We start from the raw sequence: 24,682 nt of genomic DNA, 5'->3' as shown, positions 1-24,682 counted from the left end.
GTGGCTGGAGACTAGGCACCTGCGCAGTGATATGATTGAGGTGTATAAGGCCTTGAATGGGTTGAGCACGCTGAATTCTGATGGGATCCTTCCACTTGTTCAAATTACGAACCTAAGGAGGCACAAATTCAAATTAAGAAAGGACAGATGTAGAATAGATGTGATGAAATTTGCCTTTAGCTAGCGGGTGGTTAATTGCTGGAAGAAACTTCCATCTGTCGTTGTGGAAGTTGATAGGTTAAATAAATTTAGGGAGAAACTGGACAGGCATTTGGAGGGAATGGTGTGTTTTTTTTCTTTTTTTTTTTTTTTGGCTAATGCTGCATAAGCTCATACACTTGCTTTCTTGCATCACATGCCACTACTACTACTACAATCCACTTCATCCTTCTGCACAGCACAGTCTGTGTAGACTTCAACTTGCCTCCACTCTTAATGAATCACAAACTGTCCCTTTTGCCACAGTTTTCTTGTACCAGTCTCCAAATTAACTGACAACTTTCCTAACAGAGGTGAGCACCTTTGGATCTCATTTTTGCTATCGTGACATACACCATCGGAATACCCTCCAACAACAGCATTCTAAGCTGATCGTGAATGCAGCCTGCTACAACCCCAATTACCACATCAGAAATATCTTCAAAACCAAAATGGTATTTAGTCCAAAATTCCTAGACTTTCTAAAATGCATTCAAGCTGCATCAGCCATCTCTATTGTTCTAATTATCAGATGGCTTAACACTAACAGCATACACTGAAAGGACATAATTCATGGGATATCTGGTTCCTGGGCAACGTAACACTGTCATTCCTCTCGCTAGTGTCACCCCTCCTATCAATGTCTGTCTCACATTGTTTCAGCCAACCAGAGAGCAACAGTGGCACAAATCACTGCCAACTTCAATGAGGGAAGGTGCCAGAAACATCTCCACCAAAACCATCAGGCAATCATTAGCTGCAATAGGTTATGGGAGCCACCAACCTACCAGAGTCCCATTGCTAACACCAAGACATAGGACTCTACGCCTCAACTGTGCGAAAGAACATCAGCACTAGACCCTGGATGATCGGAGATGGTCTCCTGGTTAGATCAGTCCTGTTTCCAGTTATTTCGAGTAGACGGGAAGGTGCGTATCTGGAAGAAACTGCACAAAGCTATGCACCCGTCATGTCAACAAGGATTCAGGCAGGTGGACAGTCGGTAATGGTCTGAGGCACATTTAACTGGTACACATTGGGACCTCTGGTATTTCTAGATGCATCTATGAACGGTCCAGGTTATGTGTCCATCCTTGCAGACCATCTGCATCCCTTCATGGTCATCATACACCCACAGGGCAATGGACTCTTCCAGCAGGACAATGTGCCTCACCACAGAGCCGTGGTGACTAGAACATGGTTCGAAGAGCATTCCACAAATATTTACCACCATGGAATGGCCTCCCCTTCACTGACACAAACCCTGTGGAGCATATTTGGGATGCTATGGAAAGGTCGGTAAGAGTTTTGGATCCTCCACCCAGGAATGTGATGGATTTATGGAAAGCAGTGCAGCAAGCATGGATGGAAATACCTGTGGAAAGCTTTCATGAATTAGTGGACTCAATATCTTGCCATGTGACTGTCCTTATCTGGGTGAAAGGTGGGCCTACTACCCATTACTAGGTAGGTATCCCATGATTTCTGTCCACTCAGTGTAATATGCAGCCTCAAAAAAAAGTTTTCCATCTTTAACTGGTCCAGAGCTAAGTGGACTCCTGATCTGGACTATAACTTTACGTTAAAACAACATCTACATCACGCCTGGAAAGAATCACAGAATGTGGATAAAAAATTGCTTTCTCTAGAGTTTGGGTCCAATTTAATTGCCTGAACCTCAAGGCCTATGTTCATGCCAACTCCTTCAAGCTGCCTGTAGTCCACTCTGATATGTAAGTGTAATAATTGGGTTAAGCTTGCCAAGCATCTTTTCACAGAACTTCACGGAAAAATATCCACGAGAATTTCCTGTCCAGCCAGCAAGTGCCATTGAGCTACCAAATACTATTGTGACAATACACTCCTTGTAATGTCCTATACTGAGACTTGTCTAAATTTCCAAAACAGCTCAACCTCAATCAATGGCATTACAGGGTTTAATGAAAACACCAATCACAATGTACACCTTTCTCTTCTTCTAGCAAAGCTAATGTTGATTGTGCTCATTTATGATTATGACAATCCATCATGAGCCACATCTGTCAGAAACACAAAAGAGCAACTTACTACAGCTATCAAATCTTTTCCCTTCTCATGCAGGGCAAGTGACAATGGAGTCTTGCAGTTCATAATAAAATGTTTAAGCCAGTACAATCCTTGACCCTCTTCTAGCCATCTTCAATGGCTAGAAGAGGGTGATGTCAACTTCAATTTTCAATGCTGTGTTTTCACTATTTGCTTCTTTCCTCACCATTGAAGCATCTACAGCATAAAGCCATTAGCCAAAAGAAGCTCATCTACCCTAAGTCAGACACTTCAGACCTATTACAAATGTATCCTACCTTCTAAAGCTTCTAGAGAAGACTCTTAAACCTTGCTTGACCAAGCAAATCCTCCCCAATTTGCCTTCACAGATTCACTACTCAATCTCTCTTTCATAAACCCACTATCACAAACCTAAATGCAATAAATGTCATCATCTCAGCTTTTAAAACATTGGGCTAGCAGTCACTTATGTTGATACTGAAGCTGCCTGTGACTCTGTTAATGTTCCAGTTCTTCTCAAGTTGCTGGGATACCACTATTACATTGGAGGATATGAGCAGAGTTTTCTGTCCTCATGTTTATGCCACAGAATGGTAAAGCTCCATGTTGACAACTGCAATGTTTCTGTCCTCATGTTTATGCCACAGAATGGTAAAGCTCCATGTTGACAACTGCAATTGCACAAGACAGATCTCTGATGGTCTTCCGTTGTGTTCCCTCTGGGCTCCTCTTCACAGCCCTCATATCCCCATTCATCAATAAGAGATCTGATCTGATCTCATCTCATCTCATCAGCTATGCCGATAATTTGAAAGTTCTAATGCCAATCTCAGTTATCACAAATGATAAACTGACAATCTCTGTAACGATCACCAACACCTTATCTGACCTCCCAGATATCTCAGACAATTCAGACTCAAAATCAACATCAAGAAATCCGAATGTTTGGTATTCTCATTAAAACTTAATCCTATAATTATCAAGCTTTCCTTGTTATGATGTCCAGATACCCATGGTCCAAACACATACAGACTTTGGGGTAGCCCTAAGCTGCAATTCCATCATTACCTGGAATTGCTGCTCATTCATTCCACACAACTCCAATGCCTTGTTAAACAACAAGGCATTGGAGTACACTTTGTCTGTAGTCTACCCACCAATCCTGATCACAACTGAAACCTGGGCATCACCTGCTCTCACATCAATAAAACCGATCTTTGTACAGAATTCTGGCTCCTCAAATGGATGTCTATGTATAAACAAAAGCTTCCACCTCAATGAAGAACCATGACTCGCACTCTGTCCATACAAAGCCTGCCTGAACTTATTCAGATAAGAAGGATTACCATCACAGTTAAGCTCCTCACCAGCATTATTTCTTCCCACTCACATTTTGGGGGCCCCTGCAGCTGGAGGATCCTGCCCCTAAGCTGTGCTTCTCTCATAACTGTCTTCATCTTGCTTACATTTTCTACTGCAACAAATACTCAAAAGTGAGCAAGCACTTGATGCTGATCCTCAACAAATTTGTCAGTGACCAGGTGTTAAGAAAGGGAATTCTACACCAACTTATTCAAACCTCAGGCCTCCCTTTGTGCCAACTTCTTCAGCTGACTGCAGTCCACTCTGATCTGTCAGTGAAATAATAAGGCTAAGCTATCTCTTTTCACAGAGCTTCACAAAAAACATCCATTAGAACTGCTTGTCCAGCTAGCTAGTGCCACAATGAACAGTGAAGCAAGACTATGTCTCAAATGGTGAGAATGGAATCAGCATTAGCTACTCCCAGTTTTATCAACTACTCAAACTTCTAATTATCTTGTATTGTATATATATATATATATCTCATTATGTAAATATGTCTGAATGTATTTACTGAAATTTACCTATCATTATTAACTATTTATTATTTACTTACTTACATTTACTATATAACATTATTTATTGCTTACTTATTATGATTAAGTCTCTATTCTAATGAGTTCCTCCAACACACAATGGGTACTGGCACCAGGTGTGTTGGGTGGTTGTTGTATCCAGTTACTATTACTGTCGAGAAATCGCTGACTATCCTACCACCTTTCAGGATAGTCAGAGATTTCTCGACAATAATAAGGCCTAATTATTATTTTAACCTTTTCTCCTTTATGGAATTTTTTCCACCCCTGATGGGTACTGGTACCAAGATGGGATGGTTGTGTCCGGTTACTATTATCATTACTATTGGTTGAGGAACTCTCTTACTATCATACAGGTGTTCAGGATTGGAGCTTTCTGGAGTTCCAAGTGTTCTCTGGAAGGCCTATTGCTGCTAGGTTCTCATAGAGGATCTTTAGTGGCTGACACAGTGATCAGGATGGTTATTACTTATTCCCGGTTATTATGATCTTATTCCACATATATATATATATATATATATATATATATATGTGGAATAAGTAATAACCATCCCGATCACTGTGTCAGCCACCAAAGATCTCTATGAGAACCTAGCAGCAATAGGCCTTCCAGAGAACACTTGGAACTCCAGAAATCTCCAATCCTGAACACCTGTATGATAGTAAGAGAGTTCCTCAACCAATAGTAATAACAATAATAATAGTAACCGGACACAACCATCCCATCTTGGTACCAGTACCCATCAGGGGTGGAACTTATTCCACATGCCACATCTAAACTTCATGTCTTAGGTGTGTGTGTGTGTGTGTGTGTGTGTGTGTGTGTGTGTGTGTGTGTGTGTGTGTGTATTTCCTGATCTTTTCCTCATACAGTTTCTGGAAGTTACTGGTGTTGAACACATGTTGATTAGATAGGCAGCCTTTTCTATCTTATTGATGAAAGTTATGTTTGGTCTGTTGTGCAGGATTGTCTTGTCCATTATTATGGCACAGTCCCAGTATAGTTTGTGAGTAGGGTCTTTAGTACAGCCAGGTTCATACTTGTAATATGTTACACTTTCGTTGATCAACTAGTATTTTTGTTCTAGCTTTAATGTATCATCCTGGTGACCTGGTTGTGTCTGTGAGTGTACTCATCTGGGTGATCATCCTACATCCCACGGTCATATGCTGGATTGTTTCTAGGGCCAGGTGGCATCATTGACATGTGTCATCTGCCACTCTGGGTTCCTTAGCAATATATTTCCTGTAGTTCCTAGTGATGATTAACTAGTCTTTGATGAAGAGCACAAACCCTTCGGTCTCAGGGAAAATTCACCCATTTATGGTCCATGCATTGGAAGCCGTTTTATCTATGTAGTCTTGATGGAGGTCATTATAATCAAGTGCCTTCATTGCCCATCTTTCTCTCTGTGTGAGTGGGGTCCCTTTGTTAAGATTGAGCATTGCGTGCAATTTGTCTCTTTCTTATGGCTTCATAGATTGGTGCTCTGTTATCCTGGAAGTAATCCCACAGATTCTTAATCGCCTTCTCTTGTTCAACGAAGTCAGTCAATCGCCTCCCAATCTTTCCAGGCTGTGGTCAATCTCTCGATGGCCACTTCAGATAGTTTTAGTGGCTCTTAGTCATCATTATCAAAGTTGATCTCATAACCTCCTCCAACTTGGTACTGTTCCAATCTGTGGACCAGTCCAATATATGACTGGACCAATCTATGGAATTAGCCATAATTATGAGAGCTTCCTTGGACTCAGGGGAAGTACCCATGGACTGGAGATGTGCAAATGTGACCCCAATTCACAAAGGAGGATCAAAGGGGCGACAAGTAATTATAGACCTGTTAGTTTAACTTCTGTTCCTGGAAAATTAATGGAGGCACTGGTTAAAGAAGCACTGCAGGATCATCTAGACAAGACTTCAGTTTTAGCTCAGACACAGCATGGTTTTGTTAAGGGGAAGTCTTGCCTGACCAATTTTGATTGAATACTATGATGCAGTCACAAAAGAACTGGATGCAGGGAATAACTTTGATATTATATACTTGGATCTTAGAAAGGCTTTTGATACTGTTGCACATGGAAGACTGCTGCACAAATTGGAGCAGTGTGGCATTGGAGGCAAATTGCTGCTATGGATAAAGGGGTGGTTGAGGGGGAGAAGACAGAGAGTGGTAATCAATGGACACTGCTCATCGTGGACTAATGTTATTAGTGAAGTCCCTCAGGGTTCAGTATTGGGTCCATTATTGTTTTCTGTATTTATAAATGATATTGATGATGGTATATCAAGCTTGTCCAAGTTTGCAGACGATACGAAGGTTGGCAGGGTTGTCAAGGACACTACTGACACTATGCTACTGCAACAGGTTGAGCAGATGGGCTGAGAGGTGGTAAATGAAGTTTAACATTGACAAATGTAAAGTACTACATATGGGAAACAGCAACCCCAGAGCAACGTATCAACTCTGTGGTACTACACTGACAGTGGTAGAGAATGAAAGGGACCTGGGGGTGGTTGTGCAGGCAGATATGAAGTTTTCTGAGCAGTGCAGACGGGCTGCAAGAGTAGCTCATGGTGTATTGTCGATGATATATAGGAATTTTTCTAGCAGGGATAAGGAGGTGATTATTCCCTTGTATAAGGCAATGGTCAGGCCACACCTAGAGTACAGGTCTGGAGGCCTCATTTCAAGAAGGAGGCAGAGATGCTGGAACGAGTACAGAGAAGGGCAACAAGATTAATGAATGGAACAAAGGGGTGCTCTTACGAAGAAAGGCTTAAGTTTTGCAAATTACAGTGTCTGGGGACTAGGCACCAGCGAGGTGATCTGGTAGAGGTGTATAAAGCCTTGAATGGTTTGAGCATGCTCAATGCTGATGGGATTCTTCCTCTTGCTCAGAATAATTACCTGAGAGGGCATAAATTCAAATTGAGAAAAGACAGATGTAGGATAGACGTGAGGAAATTTGCCTTGAGCCAGCGGGTGGTTGGTTGGTGGAATTTGTTGTGGAAGTTGATAGCCTAAATAAGTTTAAGGCTCAGCTGGACAGGTATTTCGAACGAACAGAGGGGTGAAGTGCAAGTGGTTATTTTTTATTTATTTATTAATTATTATTATTATTTTTTTTTTTTGGCTGATTCTGCATAAGCTTGCTTTCTTACATCAAATGCCTCTACTAATGCTAATGATTCCGTAGGAGTATGTTAGTACTGGAACTGCATAAGTTTTCATGGTTTCAGACTTTTCACTGGTCCTTAGTTGGTAGGTCTGGCCAACTGGATTTCCTTGACACAGTCCATGGGTCTTGCATTTGTCTGGGCCAAACTGCATCCTGATGTCCGTGCTGAACTCTTCAGTGATCCAGAGTAGTGGCTGGAGTTGATTCTCAGTTGTGGCATAGAGTTTGATGTCATCCTCATACATCAGGGGAGAGAGGGTGTACAGGTTCTTCCTCCTTTCTTTTGGGGTACATCCATACTTACTATTATTAAGCATGGTGGACAGTGAGTTGAGTGCTAGACAGAACCATGGTGAGCTCAGGGCATTTCCCTAGAAGATTCCTCTTCTGATGGGGATCGGTCTGGTTGTGATGTTCTCAACTTTGATAGTGGTCCCCTATTTCACTAGAGTTGCTTCTAGGAAGTGCGTCACTATCAAGTTGATTTTGTAGATCATCACTGTCTCTATCAGGCAGCTATGAGGCACAGAGTTGAAGGCTTGCATAGTCGATATAGGTCACATGCAGGTTATGGTACTTCTTGTAGGCTTGCTCCATAACTGCCAGCATCAATGGCCAATTATTCCTTGGATCCTTTGACCATCTGCTTACATCCCTTCTGCTGCACATCCATGATGTACTCATTTTCTAAGTGGTCTGATATCTTCTTAGTTATGCAACTGGTGAGCATCTTGTACACTGTTGGGAGACAGTGTGATCAGTCTATACTTCACCCGGTTCCTGATGTCTTAGTCAAACCTTCAGTTAGGTGATTCCTTGAGTCAGAGCCTCTGGGATTGTATCAGAGTGCATTATGATTTGGGTGAACTGCTCCACTATGTGCCTGTGTGTACAGCTGAACTTTTACAATTATAATGTTTTATCATTCATAACTCTATGGCCTTACCTTCTAGCCATAAAATTTTATATCTGTCAGATATGCAGTAAATGTCCCACCCTAAATTTTGCTTCACAGCTTGTTAATTACTCAGTACACTGTCCAATCACTTAGTATTAATGGCATAATGATGGAAAGAAGAAAACTTATTTTGCACCTTACAAAGAAAAAAAAAAAAAAAAAAAAGTATTTCCATCATCAAAAAGGGCTATCCAATTCCTCCTTGAATTCTGAAAATAACTCTGCCCACTCTATAACAGGAAACTTAAGATCTAGTCTACTGTTGTTCCATAATATTTAATTTCTTGTCTCAGAAATCAGTGAAAATATTCTCCCCTCATTTATTTTACCAACCCCCCACAATGCCCGATGCACTTCAACCAAATCCTCCTTAACTAAAAATAATTAACTGCTGAGATCACAAATTTTTTTACTCTCCAGGGTATCAGTTCACTTTCTAAGACTCAGTCTTACCCAATAGTATGCCAGGTTTTAACTTAAGATTGTCACATTCCCTACATCTAGCACACAGAAATGCATTCTGTGTGCTAGATGTAGCTAGAAAAAGCTCTGCACACATGCCATCATCATCAGCCATTTTCAATCCACTGCAGGATGAAGGCCTCTCCAGCAACTTTAAAGTTCCTTCTATATTGAGCACTGGCCATCCATTTACTACCCAAAAACTCATGAATTTCATCTATCCATCTCCACCCTTGTCTTCCAGGTTTTCTTCTAGCTCCTCTTGGATACCATTCTGTTATTTTCTTAGTCCATCTGTCATCATGTCTTCGAGCTATGTGTCCTGCCCAAGACCATTTTAGTTCTTTAGTTTTGATAAGAATGTCCTTTACTTGAGTTTGCTGCCTAATCCATGTGTTTCTCTTCTTATCTAACAGTCTGATTCCCAGTATAATTCGTTCTATTCTTCGCTGTGTAGTTCTCAGCTTCTCTTCCATTCTTTTGGTGAGTGCCCAAGTTTCACTTCCATAAGTCATGGTGGGGAGTATACATTGGTTCATTATTTTACGTTTCAGACAAACTGGGATATTGCTCTTCAGTATGTGACTATATTTCCTGAATGCTATCCATCCAAAATTTATTCTTCTCTTGACTTCCAGCCATTTATCATTATTACAGCTAATAACTTGTCCCAGATAAGTATATGACTCCACCTTTTCAATTACTGCTCCTTCAATCATTATTTCCCTTTTTGTGGCATACTTGTTCATCATTACTTTTGTTTTAGCCATATTCATCTTTAGTCCAAAATCCTTACTAACTGATTAAGATTTTCCTCTAATTCTTTGGGATCGTGGCTTATGACCACAATGTCATCTGCAAATCGTAAATGGTTTAGGTACTCTCCGTTCACATTGACTCCTTTCTGCAACCAGTCTAATCTTCTGAAAGCTTCCTCAAGGACAGCAGTAAACAGCTTTGGAGATATTGTGTCTCCTTGTCGAACTCCTTTCTCGATTTTAAATTTCCTACCATCTTTGTCTAGTCTAATAAAGGAGGTAGCACTCTCATATATTTTCTTCAAAATCATAATATATGGGGTATCTATGCCTTGTCTTTCCAGTGCCCGAAACATTGCCTTATGCTATATGGAGTCAAATGCCTTTTCATAATCCACAAATGCCAGGCATAATGGTGTTTTATATTCATTTGCTTTCTCCATTAGCTGTGATATTACGTGAAGGTGATCCATAGTTGAGAATCCTGTCCTAAAGCCAGCTTGCTCTTTCGGCTGATTCTCATCAAGTATTCTTTCTAATCTGTTAGTAATGACCCTTGTGAACAACTTGTAGATGTGGGATAACAAGCTAATTGGTCTATAATTTCCAATTTCTGATTTATCTCCTTTCTTATGCAGCAAAACTATGATTGCATTATTCCACTGCTTAGGCGTCACACCTTTTCTAATATACTTTGTGAAGAGCCTTGCCAGTTTTTTTGTTATGTCTCTTCCTCCCAATTTTAACAACTCTACAGTAACTTCATCTTTCCCCGGGGGCTTTCTGATTCTTCATTTTCTTCAATGCATGTTTTATCTCTTTAGGAAGAATATCGGGTATGTCATATGTGTTGCTACTTTGCAATCCATCTTCCCCACTGCTGGCATCATTCCCTCGCTCCTTTTATAATTCTCTATAGTAGTCTTCTGCTATTTGAATTATGCCTTCTCTGCTGTTTATAAGTACACCATCGCTATTCTTCAGTTTCAGTATCATTTGTCTTTCTGTATTACTGCTGATTTAAATCCTTTGTTTTCCCTTAATTTCTCTTTTCTTGTGTTAAATCTTCTTATGTCCTCTCTGAGTCTCTTTCTAATGTCTTTGCATAACTCAGTATACTCAATTTTCTCCCTGTCAGTGTTTTTCTTGCTCTTCATTTGTCGTCTTCAGTTCATCATGACAAGTGTTTCTTGACTAATTTTTTCTTCTTTGGATTTCTTTTTCCCTATAAGTTTCTTGGGCTTTATCACTTTCAGAAAGTTATTGTCTTCCTCGTCGATATCTTGGTCCTGCGCAGTCTGCAGAAGCTCAAACTTGTTCTTAAGTTCCAGTACATACTGCTTTTTCTCCTCCTCTGTTATCTCAAAGACCTTTGTATTATTTACTCGAGTCAGTTTTTTCCTTTCCTACATCTATATCAAGTGTACATCTTACCATTCTGTGATCAACTCTACAGTAACTTCATCTTTCCCTGGGGCTTTCTGATTCTTCATTTTCTTCAATGCATGTTCTATCTCATCCATCATTTACCTTATTCAGGATGGTAACATCATTCACAATATATCTTCTGTTAGTGAGGATGAAGTCGATTTCATTAGTTGTTAATTCATTTGGACTCTTCCATGTCCACTTTCTGTTCACCCTTTTCTTGAAAAAAGTGTTCATTACTGACAGTCCTTGAGATTCTGCAAATTCCACAAGTCTTTCACCTCTTTCATTTCTTTCACCAATTCCAAAATTTCCTCTAGTTCCTCTTTCTGCGCTGTTTTGCCTTTTTCCAACCTTAGCATTGAAGTCCCCCATAATAATAGTGTAGTGGGTTTTCTGCTCATCTAGAAGACACTCAATTTCAGTGTACATTTCTTCAACCTCTTCATCATCATGGCTCGATGTTGGTGCATAAATCATTATAATCTTTAGCTTGTACCATAGTACCACATGCCATAGTAAGTACTAACTTTAAGACCAGGGGTGATTTTCTCTGATTCATCAGTGAATCAGAGAAAATCCACCCCCCCCCCACACCAGTGAACCATGTAATGATGCTCAACTTTTTTTAGTGGAAACAGTAACCACATAAAATAACAATGAACAAGATTCTCTAAGCTTAAATGAACAGAATTTTTGTGATGAATAATCAAGTAAATCATTACCTGAATATTAGATGGCGTTTTGTATCTTGTAGGTCCTGTGGAAGATCTGTTTTGACTAGCCACAGAAGACTGTGGATCCTGCTGCTGCTGCTGCTGTTGTTGTTGTTGTTGGTGGTGCTGCTGCTGCCCATCCATTAACAAATTATCCTCAACCTGCATAAAACATGGCACATATTTCTATTACATTTTAAATTATTACTATAATCAAAATCATTATGATACATTATTTCAAAGTGATACATGTTATAAAACTGAATAAATATGCATTTATGCTCTTAAATGCTCAGCCTTTTTTCAATTAAAAGAAAAACAAATATTAAAAAATGAAATAATGGTCCATCAAATTGATAGGACTGTCAATTTTTGTCCACCCATCTTTATATTATTATTATTAATTATTTTTTTTTTTGTTTTGATCATTGTTTTGTTCGGATTTTTTTTTTTTTTTTTTTTTGGCTGGTGCAGCATAAGCCATAGGCTTTCTTGCACCATGCGGCCATTACTAATACTAATTATTTTCTTTTATCTAATATCCCTACAATACTTTAGTGCTATTTCAAAAAAGGTGGTGAATAATTTTCACATAATTACAAACCCCAAAAATTACACATAAAGTGGCCAGTTTATTAAGTGCACCTGCATTATCCAAGAAATTAACTGCTCATCACAAAATGTCAAGTGTGTGTACCAGGAGCTATATAAAGCAGATTGTCAGATACTAAGAAATACTGTTTGTGCATAGGTGTATTTGTGTGGGCAAACAATTCAGCGAGTGAGAGAATGATCAAACTGTGTGATCCAAGTGACTTTGAGTATGTATAATAGTCAGTGGCAAACATGTTGGTGCAAATATCACAGACTGCTGCCTTTGTCACAGTTTAGTGATTTTTCTACCTCTCACTCATTTATAGTGAACCTGAGTTCAGTTTCCATCTATGATTTAAGGTTGTTGTTGTTGTTATGGAGGCTTAATGGCACATAAGCATCTATGGCTATAATGTGCCTATTCACTTATTATTTTAGGAGATGAGGAATTTCCATAAAATCAAAAGAAAATTTTAAATCAGAAATTATTAAAAAGTCCAGTTTGCTTGAGGAAGTCAAAAAATTCAGAAATATTTGCTTTATCACCAATGAGATTTTCAAGAGTTATTGGTTTACGATTATTTATCAGTGAGATCAAGGATGAAGCTCTGTGTTGTTTATAGTAGGGGCAGTCAATTAGAATATGTCTAACAGTCAAGATGTTAGAGCAATGTGTACACTGTGGTGGATCACCTCCTGTGAGTAAATAAAGATGTGTCAGATGAGTATGACCTATTCTTGCCCTTGAAAGGACTACTTCTTCTCGTCTCGATGTACGAACACTGGAACGCCAAATTTTCGGATCTTGTTTAAACTGAAAGAGTTTATTATTAGTCTGAGAGTGCCAGAGTGCTGTCCATTGTGATAGGCAAGCAGCATGAATGGTTAGTACACAATCTGATGCTGGAACAGGGATATTGGTTAAATCAAAGGTAGTTGGATTTTTTGCAGCTTTATCAGCCAGTTCATTGCCTAAAATACCGGAATGGGCGGGTATCCAACAAAAAGCAACCAGTTGTTGACGTTTTTTGATTTGTAGTAACAAGCTTCTGATTTCATCTAGAACAGGGTGAACTTTATCTTCGCAATTACTTAGTGACATGATTGAGCTGAGGGAATCAGTATAAATAACGGATTTTAAAGAACAGTCGGAATAGAGATTTTCTAAAGCAAGTTTTATTGCATACAATTCAGCAGAAAATATACTAAAATCTGATGGAAGGGATACTGATACAACTGTATTTGGAAACACTGCAGCTGCTCCAACATTTGAATTAGATTTAGAGCCATCTGTATAAATTTGGTAGAAATCAATATATCTTTGAATGTGAACATCATGAATTTGTTTGAAGTTTGTTGCTTGCAAAGTATTCTTTCTCCATTGGCAGAGGTAAGTGTCACATGTTGGAAGAGGAGGAGGAGCCCATGGTGGTTGAGCAAACGTTGGTATCTGCTGTACTTTCCGGATGGAAATATTCCAAACCTGCACCAGTTCAAGAAGGCGAAGACCAACTGGTTTAACTATGCTGGGTTTGTTTCTGTATAGGTTTTCTAATGGTGGGTTTAAAAGGTATGACTGAACGGGATGAGAGGCACAACTTTGTATCTTGACAGCATATTTCAACAACAGTGTTTTCCTGCGTAAAGTTAGTGGGGGCTCGTGAGCTTCTATGTAGAGACTATGTGCTGGCGACGTTCTGAACGCACCAATTGCAATTCTCAAAGCACTGTGTTGAATAGGATCAAGCCAGCGTAATGCACTCTTTCTGGCAGAATCATAGATTGGAGCACCATAATCGAGACGGGATCTGATTAATGCCTTGTACAACCGAAGCAGGGAGGTACGATCTGCACCCCACGTTCGGGCAGATAACGCTCTGAGTATGTTTATCTTTTTCAGACAGGAAGTCCGTACATTTTTAATATGATCTAGGAAATTTAATTTGTGGTCAAGGATTAATCCTAGAAATCTGATGTTAGTAGCGATTGGGATGGAGACATTGGAAATTTGAAGTTCAGGATCCGGATGAAGTTTTCGTTGTCTGCAAAAATGAATTGCAGTTGTTTTCTGCTGAGAGAGTCGGTAGCCGTTGAGGCTGGCCCATTGTTGTATTTTATTTAGTGAAATTTGAAGCTGTCTTTCAATAGATCTCATGTTTTGGGAATGGCAGGAGATGGAAAGGTCATCTGCATATAGATATGTCTCAATTGTGTTTGGAAGCTGTTTGGTGATGGAATCAATTCTAATAGCAAAAAGAGTGGCACTCAATACTGATCCCTGTGGAACACCTTCTTCTTGAATGAAAGTTGAAGAGAGGGCATGTTGGTATCGAACTTGAAATGATCTAGTATGTAGAAAGTTCTTAATAAACACAGGAAGGTTGCCACGTAGTCCGAGAAAGTACAGATCACTAAGTATACCATGCCTCCAGGTGGTATCAAATGCCTTCTCTATGTCTATTGAAACCATTACTAGATGTTCATGTTTGACAAAAGCATTACGGATGGCAAATTCAGCCTTGACCATAAGGTCTAAGCATGACCTGTTTTGACGAAAGCCATATTGACTACCGCTCATTAGCTCTTCCGACTCGATGATCCAGATGAGTCTTCTGTGGATAATTTTCTCAAGGATTTTACTGAGGCAGCTTGAGAGAGATATGGGTCTATAGCTATATGGGTTGGATGGATCTTTTCCAGGTTTTAGGAATGCCAAAACTGTAGAGTGATGCCAAGAAACTGGAAAAACATTTTCTAAAAATATACGATTGTAAAAGACTAGGAGGAGGCGCAAAGCTTTGTCATTAAGATGTTGTAACATGACATAATAAATCCCATCTGGTCCAGCAGCACCATTGCGGGCTGTTCTAATGACATGTAATAGTTCAGAATATTGCAGAGGTTTATTATATGGGAGAAGGTTTGAAGTTTCAAAATTAATACCATGCTTTTCTTTAGTGTTTTTAATTCTTTGGAATGAGCTAGTATATGCTGATGTTGCTGAGATTTCTGCAAAAATATTGCCCAAAGCATTGGCTATATCTACAGGATTAGATATATCTTGCCCATTCCAGGAGAGGATTGGAGAAGGTATGGTAGGAAACTTACCAGACAGCTGTCTAATTCTTTTCCATATTATTTTGGGATCAGTATTTCTGTGAAAAGTGGATGCAAACCGGGTCCAGGATTCTTTCTTTGCTTGCTTTTGTATAAAGCGTGCTTTTGCCCTTAATTTCTTATAATTAATGAGATTGACTGTGCTTGGGCACTGCCGAAACAAATTCCAGGCTTTATTTTTTGCTCTCTTTGCTGTGGTGCATTTGTCATTCCACCAGTAATTATAGTGCTTTCGGCCCGGCGGATTTGATAGTGGTATCGTGTCTTTAGCCACATTTAGAAGATGCGACGTGATGTATTCTGTCACATCATCAATATGCTGGAGGCGGATTTTTTCCTCATCAAGGTCAATTGATGACTGAAATTTTGCCCAGTCTGCTCGGACAAATTTCCACTTTCTGCTGGGTTGAAATGAAGGAGTCTTTGCTTTCAGAAAGTTGCATACTATTGGGAAATGGTCACTGCCCATGGGATCGTTTATTACATACCACTCTATGGTTGGGGCTAGTACTGGTGAACAAATTGAGAGATCTATTGCTGAGGTGTGTCCTGCTGGTAGCTGTACGTGTGTCGGTGCACCTGTATTGAGTACAGTGAGATTTAGTGTCTCCAAAAAACTTTCAATTAGTCTGCCTCGTCTATCCAATTTAGTAGAGCCCCATAATGGGTGGTGCCCGTTAAAGTCCCCTAATATACAGAAAGGTGGAGGTATCTGTATAAAGAGGTCTTCGAGATCTTTTAAAGAGCAAGTACAGTTTGGTGGTAGATAGACTGAGACTAGTGTTACTGTACCATGCAGAGTTATACGAACAGCAACAGCTTCTATTTCAGTTTGGAGTGGGATATGTTTAGATGGGATCTTTGAATTTACTAGTATTGCCACACCACCATGGGCAGCGTTAGCAGTATTTCGATCTCTTCGATAAATCCAATAGTTCTTTATCGAAGGAGAAATTTGTGTGGTTAGGTAAGTTTCCTGTAAACAAAAGGCAACCGGAGAATATTGGTTAATTAGGTATTGAATATCGTCTGTGTTGGAACGAAAGCCTCTGCAATTCCATTGTAAGATGTTGTGGTTCATTTTGGTTTAGTTGAGGATGAATCATCTGACTGTTTTTTGTTTGAAGAGGATTTTTTTCGGTCTTTTTTCGGGAAAGTAGGGCGTCTAGTATCCATCGTGTCATTTGCATGAAGTTCTAGTATGGGTTCTTCATGATCTGGGTTTACATCTACTTCCATACTACTGGCTGATGATTCAGGTTTATTCTTATCTTTAGCAGTTTTAAGTTTTTCTTTGTTATGCAGAACTGTCCGAGTCTCAATTGGGAATTTTTCTGTGTCATTTGAGACTGTCTCAGTATCATTTGGGATACTAATTGGGGTGTTGGTGGCATTGCTGGTTTTCGTTTTAGAATTTTCTTTTCCTGTGGTTGATATGGTTGCTTTAACCCAATTAGCTAGCGAGACGTTGGGCGATATCGACACATCTGTTTGAATTGCAGTTGTATGAAAACTTCGGGTTCGAGAGGCATAAGATGGACTTGGCATGGTCAGCATTATTTGTCTGCGTGCCTCAGGATATGTGACTTTGTATTCTACTTTATATTTTTGGATATTCCTACCTGTTTTCCACATTTCACATGTTTTAGAAAATGCGGGGTGATTGCCTTTGCAGTTGGGGCAGATGGGAATTGCGGCTGGACAATCTGCCTGTGTACGATCCTTTGCTCCACAAATAGGGCAGATGGCGTCACCTCTGCATGCCTGCTGTGAATAGCCATATTTCTGGCATTTAAAACAGCGAAGAGGATTTGGGATGTATGGACGAATTCGGCAGTTTAAATATCCAGCTTTTACTGAGGATGGCAAATCAGGAGTACTAAAAGTTAAAATGATGGAACGAGTTGGAATGAGATTTCCATCTTTTTTTGTCATTATTCTTTTAGCGCTGATTACCTTTTGGTTGCTAAGTTCTTGTACTAATTCATCCTCAGACACAGTAATTAAGTCCCATTCTGTGATGACACCCTTTGATGAATTTAAGGTATTGTGGGGAGTAACAGATACTGGCAACCCACCAAATGTCGTTGTCTTTAATAGCCACTCCGAATGTTTTGTGGTGGCTGTTTCAATCAGGAGATCTCCGGATTGGAGTCGCTTTACCATTTTTGGTGATCCTGCAATAGATTCTAGATGTCTTTGAATCACGAACGGAGATAACTTACCCACAGGCTGGGTAGACAGAGAGTGCATCACCAAAAAATTGGGAATATCTGAACAGTGTGTTTCTGTTCGAAGCCTTTTGGGTTGGCTATTTTCCTTGTCTTCGTTACCATATTCTGGTCTTGAGTTTGAAGGCTCTAAGGGTGGAAAATTTGTAGAATCCATGATGGCTCCTTTTGGCCCTGGGGGATTATCTTTTCCACCCAGGTTACCGGCCCCGCCACGGGGAGGCAGGAGCAGTGCCACGAGGTGACCAAGCGGTTGGGTTAGTAATTAGTATTTATAGAAAAAAAACAGAAAGGTGGATTCCCTTTCTGGGCCTTTCCCTACTTCTTGTAGAGTGAAAGTGCTACTTGGATATACAAAGAAATCAAGAAAACGGTTTTTGAAACAAAAATAGAATCTGTTTGCTCAAATACTCTTTGCAGAAATCGCTTTTAGAAATGCACTACAAATCGCTTGGCCACGGAACGCTTGGCACCCGGGGCCTATGATTTAAGGAATTTTTGAATTCTTCAATTAAGGCTGTAGTTAGCCAACCTGAGGCAGAGGGAGTAGGGTTTCCTTTCCAGTTGGTGCAAATTAGCCTGTGAACATGCACACTTGCAGAGACATAATAAACAATGGCACAATATGGTCTAAGCTGCTAATGTGCCTAAAAACCCTGCAAGAACAACAAAGCTGGTTTAACAATCAGAAAACATGCGAAAACATGCTGCAAATGGCAATTTTGTGCAAAATGTATTCAACCCAGCCACTTGTGGCAATGACTTCCTAATACAAGAGGCAAATGGAATGGAAAAAAAAAAAGAAAAAAAAAAAAAGAAAAAAAAAAGGGGGGGGGGGGAAGTGGTTTTATAGATAGGCTGTAATTGGTCAAATAACATTGCGAAAAGGGTATATTGGAATGCACAATGCATCAGTAGATAACCTCGCTGGATTGCACTCTTGTCAGCTAAAAACAAAACTCTGAGTACAGTAGGCACAAGATTGTCTGAATTCGAGGAACAGAAAAAGGCTGCCTGCTCCAATGAATTATGATTCCAGTTGATCCAAGTTTATGGTAGGACTAGATTACAGTGACAGCAGCATGAATTAATGACGCTACTTTCCCCCCCCCCCCTTTTTTTTCAGGAGCATTAGCAACTAAGGCCATATTGCTCCGGGGGTATGCGTTGGTCATTCCCTGACCTTTCCGCATCCTCCATATTTGGTGGTCACAGGCTCGAACCCCGGTCTAATCAAGAAGCATGTGCTACACACTCTGCTCCTGCCCACCTGGCTATGGAGGCGCCAATGACCCTACTGTGGCAGATGTCAACGCTTTAGGCTGGTAGTGTAAGTATGCAATGTTTTTGGACATATTTTGTCCCCTAGTACCAAAGTAGCACTGGAACTATACCTTAATGCCATAACTCATTGTTGACCAGGTACAATCATGTTCACAGTTTATCCATCTAGTAGCAGTTACTTTCAGCAGAATAAAGCACCATGCCACAAGGCAGAGATCATTCAGGAATATTTCCAGGAGAACGAGGACAACTTTATCATGCACATTGCTTGGTGGTTACTTTTTTTTTTGGTAGTTGGCACGTCAGCTTCTGTGGCCATAATGCACCTCCCAAGGTTTTTGCAGTACTTTGATCCAAGCCCGAGGCAGGATTCGAACCCGCAACCATTGGGTTGCCAGGCAGGCACTTTACCCACCTGGCTAGCCCGGTCGGCCTTGATGGTTACTAGATGACTCATCCCATAGATGCTGTTGTTGTTGTTGTTTATGGGGTTTTAAGTGCAATGGCTACTTAGGCCATATTGCACTTAGAAAAGTGGTTCATACTGCCTGTTTGGTTCATGTAGATGCAATTAGAAACGGCTATACAATCCTATTTGTTTTAGGAAGGAGAAGAATTCTGCGAAGTTTGATTTTTCGCCTATGATATGGCTAAGTGACAATGGTACCTTTATGCTTGCTAGAGAACTGAATGACATTAGTCGAGCATTATGATACAGAGTACATTCTAGAAGTACGTGTTTCACTGTAAGTGGTGTATGACAATGATTACACTGAGGAGGATCATTCCCTGAGAGGAGGAACAAATGAGTTAAATGAGTATGACCGATTCTGGCTCTGGTTAGGATTACTTCTTCTTGTCTGTTAGTAATGAGGCTAGAAGCCCATAATTTTGGTACAGGTTTAATTTGAAAAAGTTTATTATGAATTTGTGCTTGCCATTGTAGAGTCCATCGATCTTTACATATACTTCGGATCTTCATTTTATAATCTGTAAACGGTATTAAGAAATTTGTTGGGGCTGCTCTAGATGGATGTTTGGCAGCATCATCCGCAATTTCATTTCCTGGTATTCCAGTATGACCAGGTATCCAGCAGAAAATAACCTTTTGTTGGCGCTCTCTCAGACGTATCAACTCTGTTCTAATGAGCTTTAATAGAGGGTGAGTAGACGGGGAGTTGTTTTGCAAGGCTGATAAGGAACTCTGCGAGTCTGTGTAAATTAAGCTCTTTTGAATTGACATGGAAAATACTTTCTACAGCAAGCTTTATGGCATATAATTCAGTTGTGTAACTACTGCACTCTGTTGGGAGAGATAGAGAAATGGTAGTATCAGGGAGTACTACTGCTGCGCCTGATCCACTCTCAGACTTCGATCCATCTGTATAAATTTTAGCGAAGTCAGGATAACGTTGAGTATGCGCTGTGTAGCTGTTGGATATTAATATCTGATAGAGAGTGTTTACCCCACTGGTAGAAATAATTGTCACAAGATGGTGTGATGACAGACCATGGAGGATCAGAATCTATAGGATCTCGTAAAATTTTATTGAAGTGTACATCCCAATCTTCTGCTAGCTGTTTTAACCTAATACCAGCAGGCCGAACTGTCTGTGGTTTGTTTCTGTAGAAGGTCATAAACTGTGGATTGTAGAGTACTGGCCAATTAGGATGGGTCATCTGGCTTTGGATCTTGGTTGCATAATTCAGCAGCAGCATCTTTCTCCTGATATTTAGGGGAGGTTCATGAGCTTCAACATACAAACTTTGCACTGGAGATGTTCTGAACGCACCTAGTGCTGTTCTGAGAGCTGAATGTTGAATAGGATTGAGGCGAGATAAAGCGCTCTCCCTAGCAGAATCGAAGACAGGGGCACCGTAGTCCAATCGAGATCTGATTATGGATCTATATAAATGTAGCAGGCTTTGGCGATCTGCTCCCCATGTTGTGGCTGATAAGACTCTGAGAATGTTCAGTTTTTTTGACAAGTAGTCCGGAGATGTTCAATGTGCTTTTGGAAATTTAACTTATTGTCAAAGAACAATCCTAGTAGACGAGTACAGTTAGCTATGGGAAGAGGATGATTATTCAATTGCAGCTCAGGTTCAGGATGCATATTGCGTCTAGAGCAGAAGTGTATGGCAGTAGATTTCTGGTTGGATAGTCTATAACCATTTTGTGTCATCCATGTCAGGATGCGATTCATTGATATTTGAAGTTGGCGTTCAATGTAATGCATGTTTCGGGAATGACAGGAAATCAAGAGATCATCTGCGAAAAGGTATGAATCCACTGTTTTCGGAATGAGTTCAATTATATGATTTATTCTCATTGCAAACAAGGTAGCACTGAGAACAGATCCCTGTGGAATTCCTTCTTCTTGGATAAAGATTTTAAAGAGGGTTCCTCGATAACGAACTTGAAAGGATCTCCGTTGAAGAAAATTTTGGATAAAATATGGTACATTACCTCTCAGGCCAAGAGAATGTAGATCCTTTAAGATTCCAAAATGCCACGTAGTGTCAAAGGCTTTCTCCACGTCAAGACAGACCATGATGAGATGTTCCTTTTTGATGAAAGCATTTCTGATATTTGTCTCGGTTTTGATCATAAGATCCAATGCAGATCGGTTTTTCCGGAATCCAAATTGTTCATTATTTATCAAGTTTTGAGACTCAAGGAACCAGGTGAGACGGCCATGTATCATTTTTTCAAGAGTTTTGCTGAGACAGCTGGTGAGGGATATCGGTCTGTAATTTTGCAGAACCGTATGATCTTTACCGGATTTTGCAATTGGTATTACATAAGAATGACTCCAGGAGCTGGGGAAGGTATGTTCAGAAAAAATTCGATTATAAAATATGAGCAGCGAAGAGAGTGATCTTTGATCCAGATTTCGGAGCATTACATAATATAACCCATCAGGGCCAGCAGCACTGTTTCTTGAGTTGGTAAGAGCTTGCTGTAGCTCGAACATGGTAAATGCTGATTATAAGATAAAGCAGAATTGTCAGCGTAATTCAGTTTGGATCTCTCTGCAATGGTTTTACGTTTTTGGAATGATTGATCATAAGCATTACAAGAAGACAACAGAGAAAATACAATTCCCAGTGCATTTGATATATCTGTGGGATTAGAGAGTTCTTGTCCATTCCAGTTTAGTAGCGGGGTGGATAGAGGTGGAAATTTATTGTTTAAACATTTTATTTTTCTCCAGATTAATCTGATATCGGTATTTTTATTAACTGATGAGGGGAATTTAATCCACGTTTCTTTTTTTGCTTTGCGTCTGATGTAGCGAGCTTTAGCTCTGAGCCGTTTATAGTTAATAAGATTGGGGGTGGTAGGATTTTTGCGGAAAAGATTCCATGCTTTGTTTTTCTCTTTTTTTGCATTATTGCAATCTTCATTCCACCAGTAATTTATTTTTCGTCTATTTTTTGCTTGATATTGAGGTATGGTGACAGATGCAGCTGCCAGGATTTGACTCGTGATGTGCTCAGTAACACTATTGATGGAATCAGTCTGAATGATATCGTTGTCAAATGAGATGTGCAATCTGTATTTTGCCCAGTCAGCCTTTGAAAATTTCCATTTAATTGGACTTTCTGTAGGGTAGGAACAGGATGTTTGAATTTTGCAGTTTAATGGATAATGGTCGCTACTATAAGGATCATTCAGAGGTATCCAATCTATACTTGGAAAGAGGATTGGGGAACATATGGAAAGATCTATAGCAGATGTTGAGCCAGTAGAGAGATGCACATATGTAGGAGACCCAGTATTCAGTAATGTTAAATTCTGCCTATCAATCAACGTTTCGATCAGCTTACCCCGTCTGTCTGAGGTGGGGGAACCCCATAATGGGTGATGTGCATTAAAGTCTCCTAGTAAACAAAACGGTGATGGTAACTGCATAACAAGATCTTCAAGTTCCTGAATAGTATATTGATGATTAGGCGGAAGATAAATGGAAGCCAATGTCAAAGTAATACCACTAACAACACGCGTGGCAACAGCTTCTAAGGATGTTTGTAAGGGAATACGTCTGGCGGGGATGCTGGAATCCACGAGTATCGCTACTCTGCCATGAGCGTTATTAGACATAGTCCTGTCTTGCCTGAATACAGTGTAATTTTTGATTGAGACTGAGACCAGTGATGTCAAATTAGTTTCCTGTAAGCACATTGCAAGAGGTTTATAGTGATGAATTAATTCGTGTATATCGTCTATGTTACCGCGAAGACCTCTACAGTTCCATTGTATAATATGTTCCATTATTTGGTTTTGTAAGAGGAAGCTGAATCTGTCTGCTTTTTATGCGTAGGTTGTTTGTGACGGTCAGATTTAGATTTTTCTTTTCTAGGAAAATTAGGGCGTCCTGAATCATTTTTATCCTCCATATCTCCATCTGCATATAATTCAAGAAAATCTTCTTGGTTGGGCATATCATCTGTATCCATGCTTGTTGGTTGTTTCACCTCCACACTATCTGATTTATGTACTTTTTCTGCCACTGTATTGTGGGTTAGGTTTTGAGTTGGAATTGTGAGTGGCGTATTATTACTTTGGTCCACTAACTGTGATTCAGATGTAGGCTAAGTTGATAGTACTGATCGAGCCCAGTTGGCGATCGATTTATCTGGAGAGACTGACACTTCTGTCTGACATGCTACTGATTTGTAACTATGGGCAGCCGAAGCATAAGTAGTTTTTGGAATACTTGATTTTACTTGTCTTCTAGCTTCTTGAAAAGATACTTTATTTTCTGTCTTGTATTTCTGTATTTTTTTTCCTAACTTCCAAAGATCACAATCTTTGGAGTAGGCTGGATGATTGCCCTTGCAATTAGGACACTGCGGAGTTTGTGCCTTGCATTCAGATTGAGTGTGAGATTTGCATCCGCAGTTTGGACATGTTGCATCTCCACGGCATGCTGTCTGGGAGTGGCCAAATTTCTGACATTTGTAGCATCTCAGAGGGTTCGGGATATAGGGCCGAACACGACAGTTTAAATAGCCTGCTTTGACCGAGGATGGTAGATTCGGCGAACTAAAGGTTAAAATTATGCTACGGGTTGGGACTAAGGTGCCGTCTTTTCGTATCATGATTCTCTTGGCCTGAGTTACATTTTGATCTTTTAGTTCCTGAATTATTTCTTCCTCGGAAACGTTCAATAGGTCCCATTCACTGATCACTCCCTTGGAAGAATTCAGGGTGTTGTGTGGAGTGACTTGGATTGGAATTCCACTTAAAGATGTAAGTTTTAACAGGAGGTCAGAGTGTCTTGGAAGAGAGGTCTCTATTAGCAAGTCACCAGATTGAAGGCGTTTCACCATTTTTGGGGATGCTGCTGCATTTACAAGGCATCGTTGTATGATGAAAGGCGAAAGCTTGCTGACAGATTGTGAAAACAGAGATTGGATGATCAGGAAAGCTGGAGCTTCCTGCTTGTTTGCATTCTTTTTTAGTCTTTTCGACAATGAGAAGTCATGATCAGTTTCGTGGTTGTCATGTTGCGAGCTCTTTGGCTCTAATCGTGGGAAATCATTAGTATCCATGTTTACTCCTTTTAGCCCTGGGAGAAGGACTTTCTTCTCCCAGACTACCAGCCCCGCCATGTGGAGGCAGGAGCAGTGCCACCAGTGACCAAGCGGTTATTAAGATTAGTAGGGTGAGTTGGTATTTAATATATATACTAAAGAAGAAAGGTAAATTCCCCTTCTGGGTTCTTACGTAAGATTTTTTAAGCAAAGAACCACTTTAAGTGAACAAAACAGAAGAAAATCGCACAACAAAAATAGAACTATA

At 40.0% G+C, this 24,682-nt stretch overlaps 1 protein-coding gene across 1 annotated transcript in view; it reads right to left on the bottom strand.

The window, feature by feature from the left end:
* The window catches only part of LOC150077365 (adapter molecule Crk-like), a 265,034-nt gene that overhangs the window by 29,095 nt on the left and 211,257 nt on the right, over positions 1-24,682 (bottom strand). The window contains exon 6 of the mRNA XM_090386693.1: positions 11,654-11,806. Coding sequence (XP_090242819.1) covers positions 11,654-11,806 — 153 coding nt within the window. The remainder of the gene's footprint in view (positions 1-11,653; positions 11,807-24,682) is intronic.

Source organism: Mastigoproctus giganteus, chromosome 12 (assembly GCF_048544385.1).
Source record: "Mastigoproctus giganteus isolate SK-2022 chromosome 12, ASM4854438v1, whole genome shotgun sequence".
Classification (NCBI taxonomy): Eukaryota; Metazoa; Arthropoda; class Arachnida; order Uropygi; family Thelyphonidae; genus Mastigoproctus; species Mastigoproctus giganteus.
Note: the sequence above shows the minus strand (reverse complement) of the source record. Positions and strands in the feature narration are given on the sequence as shown.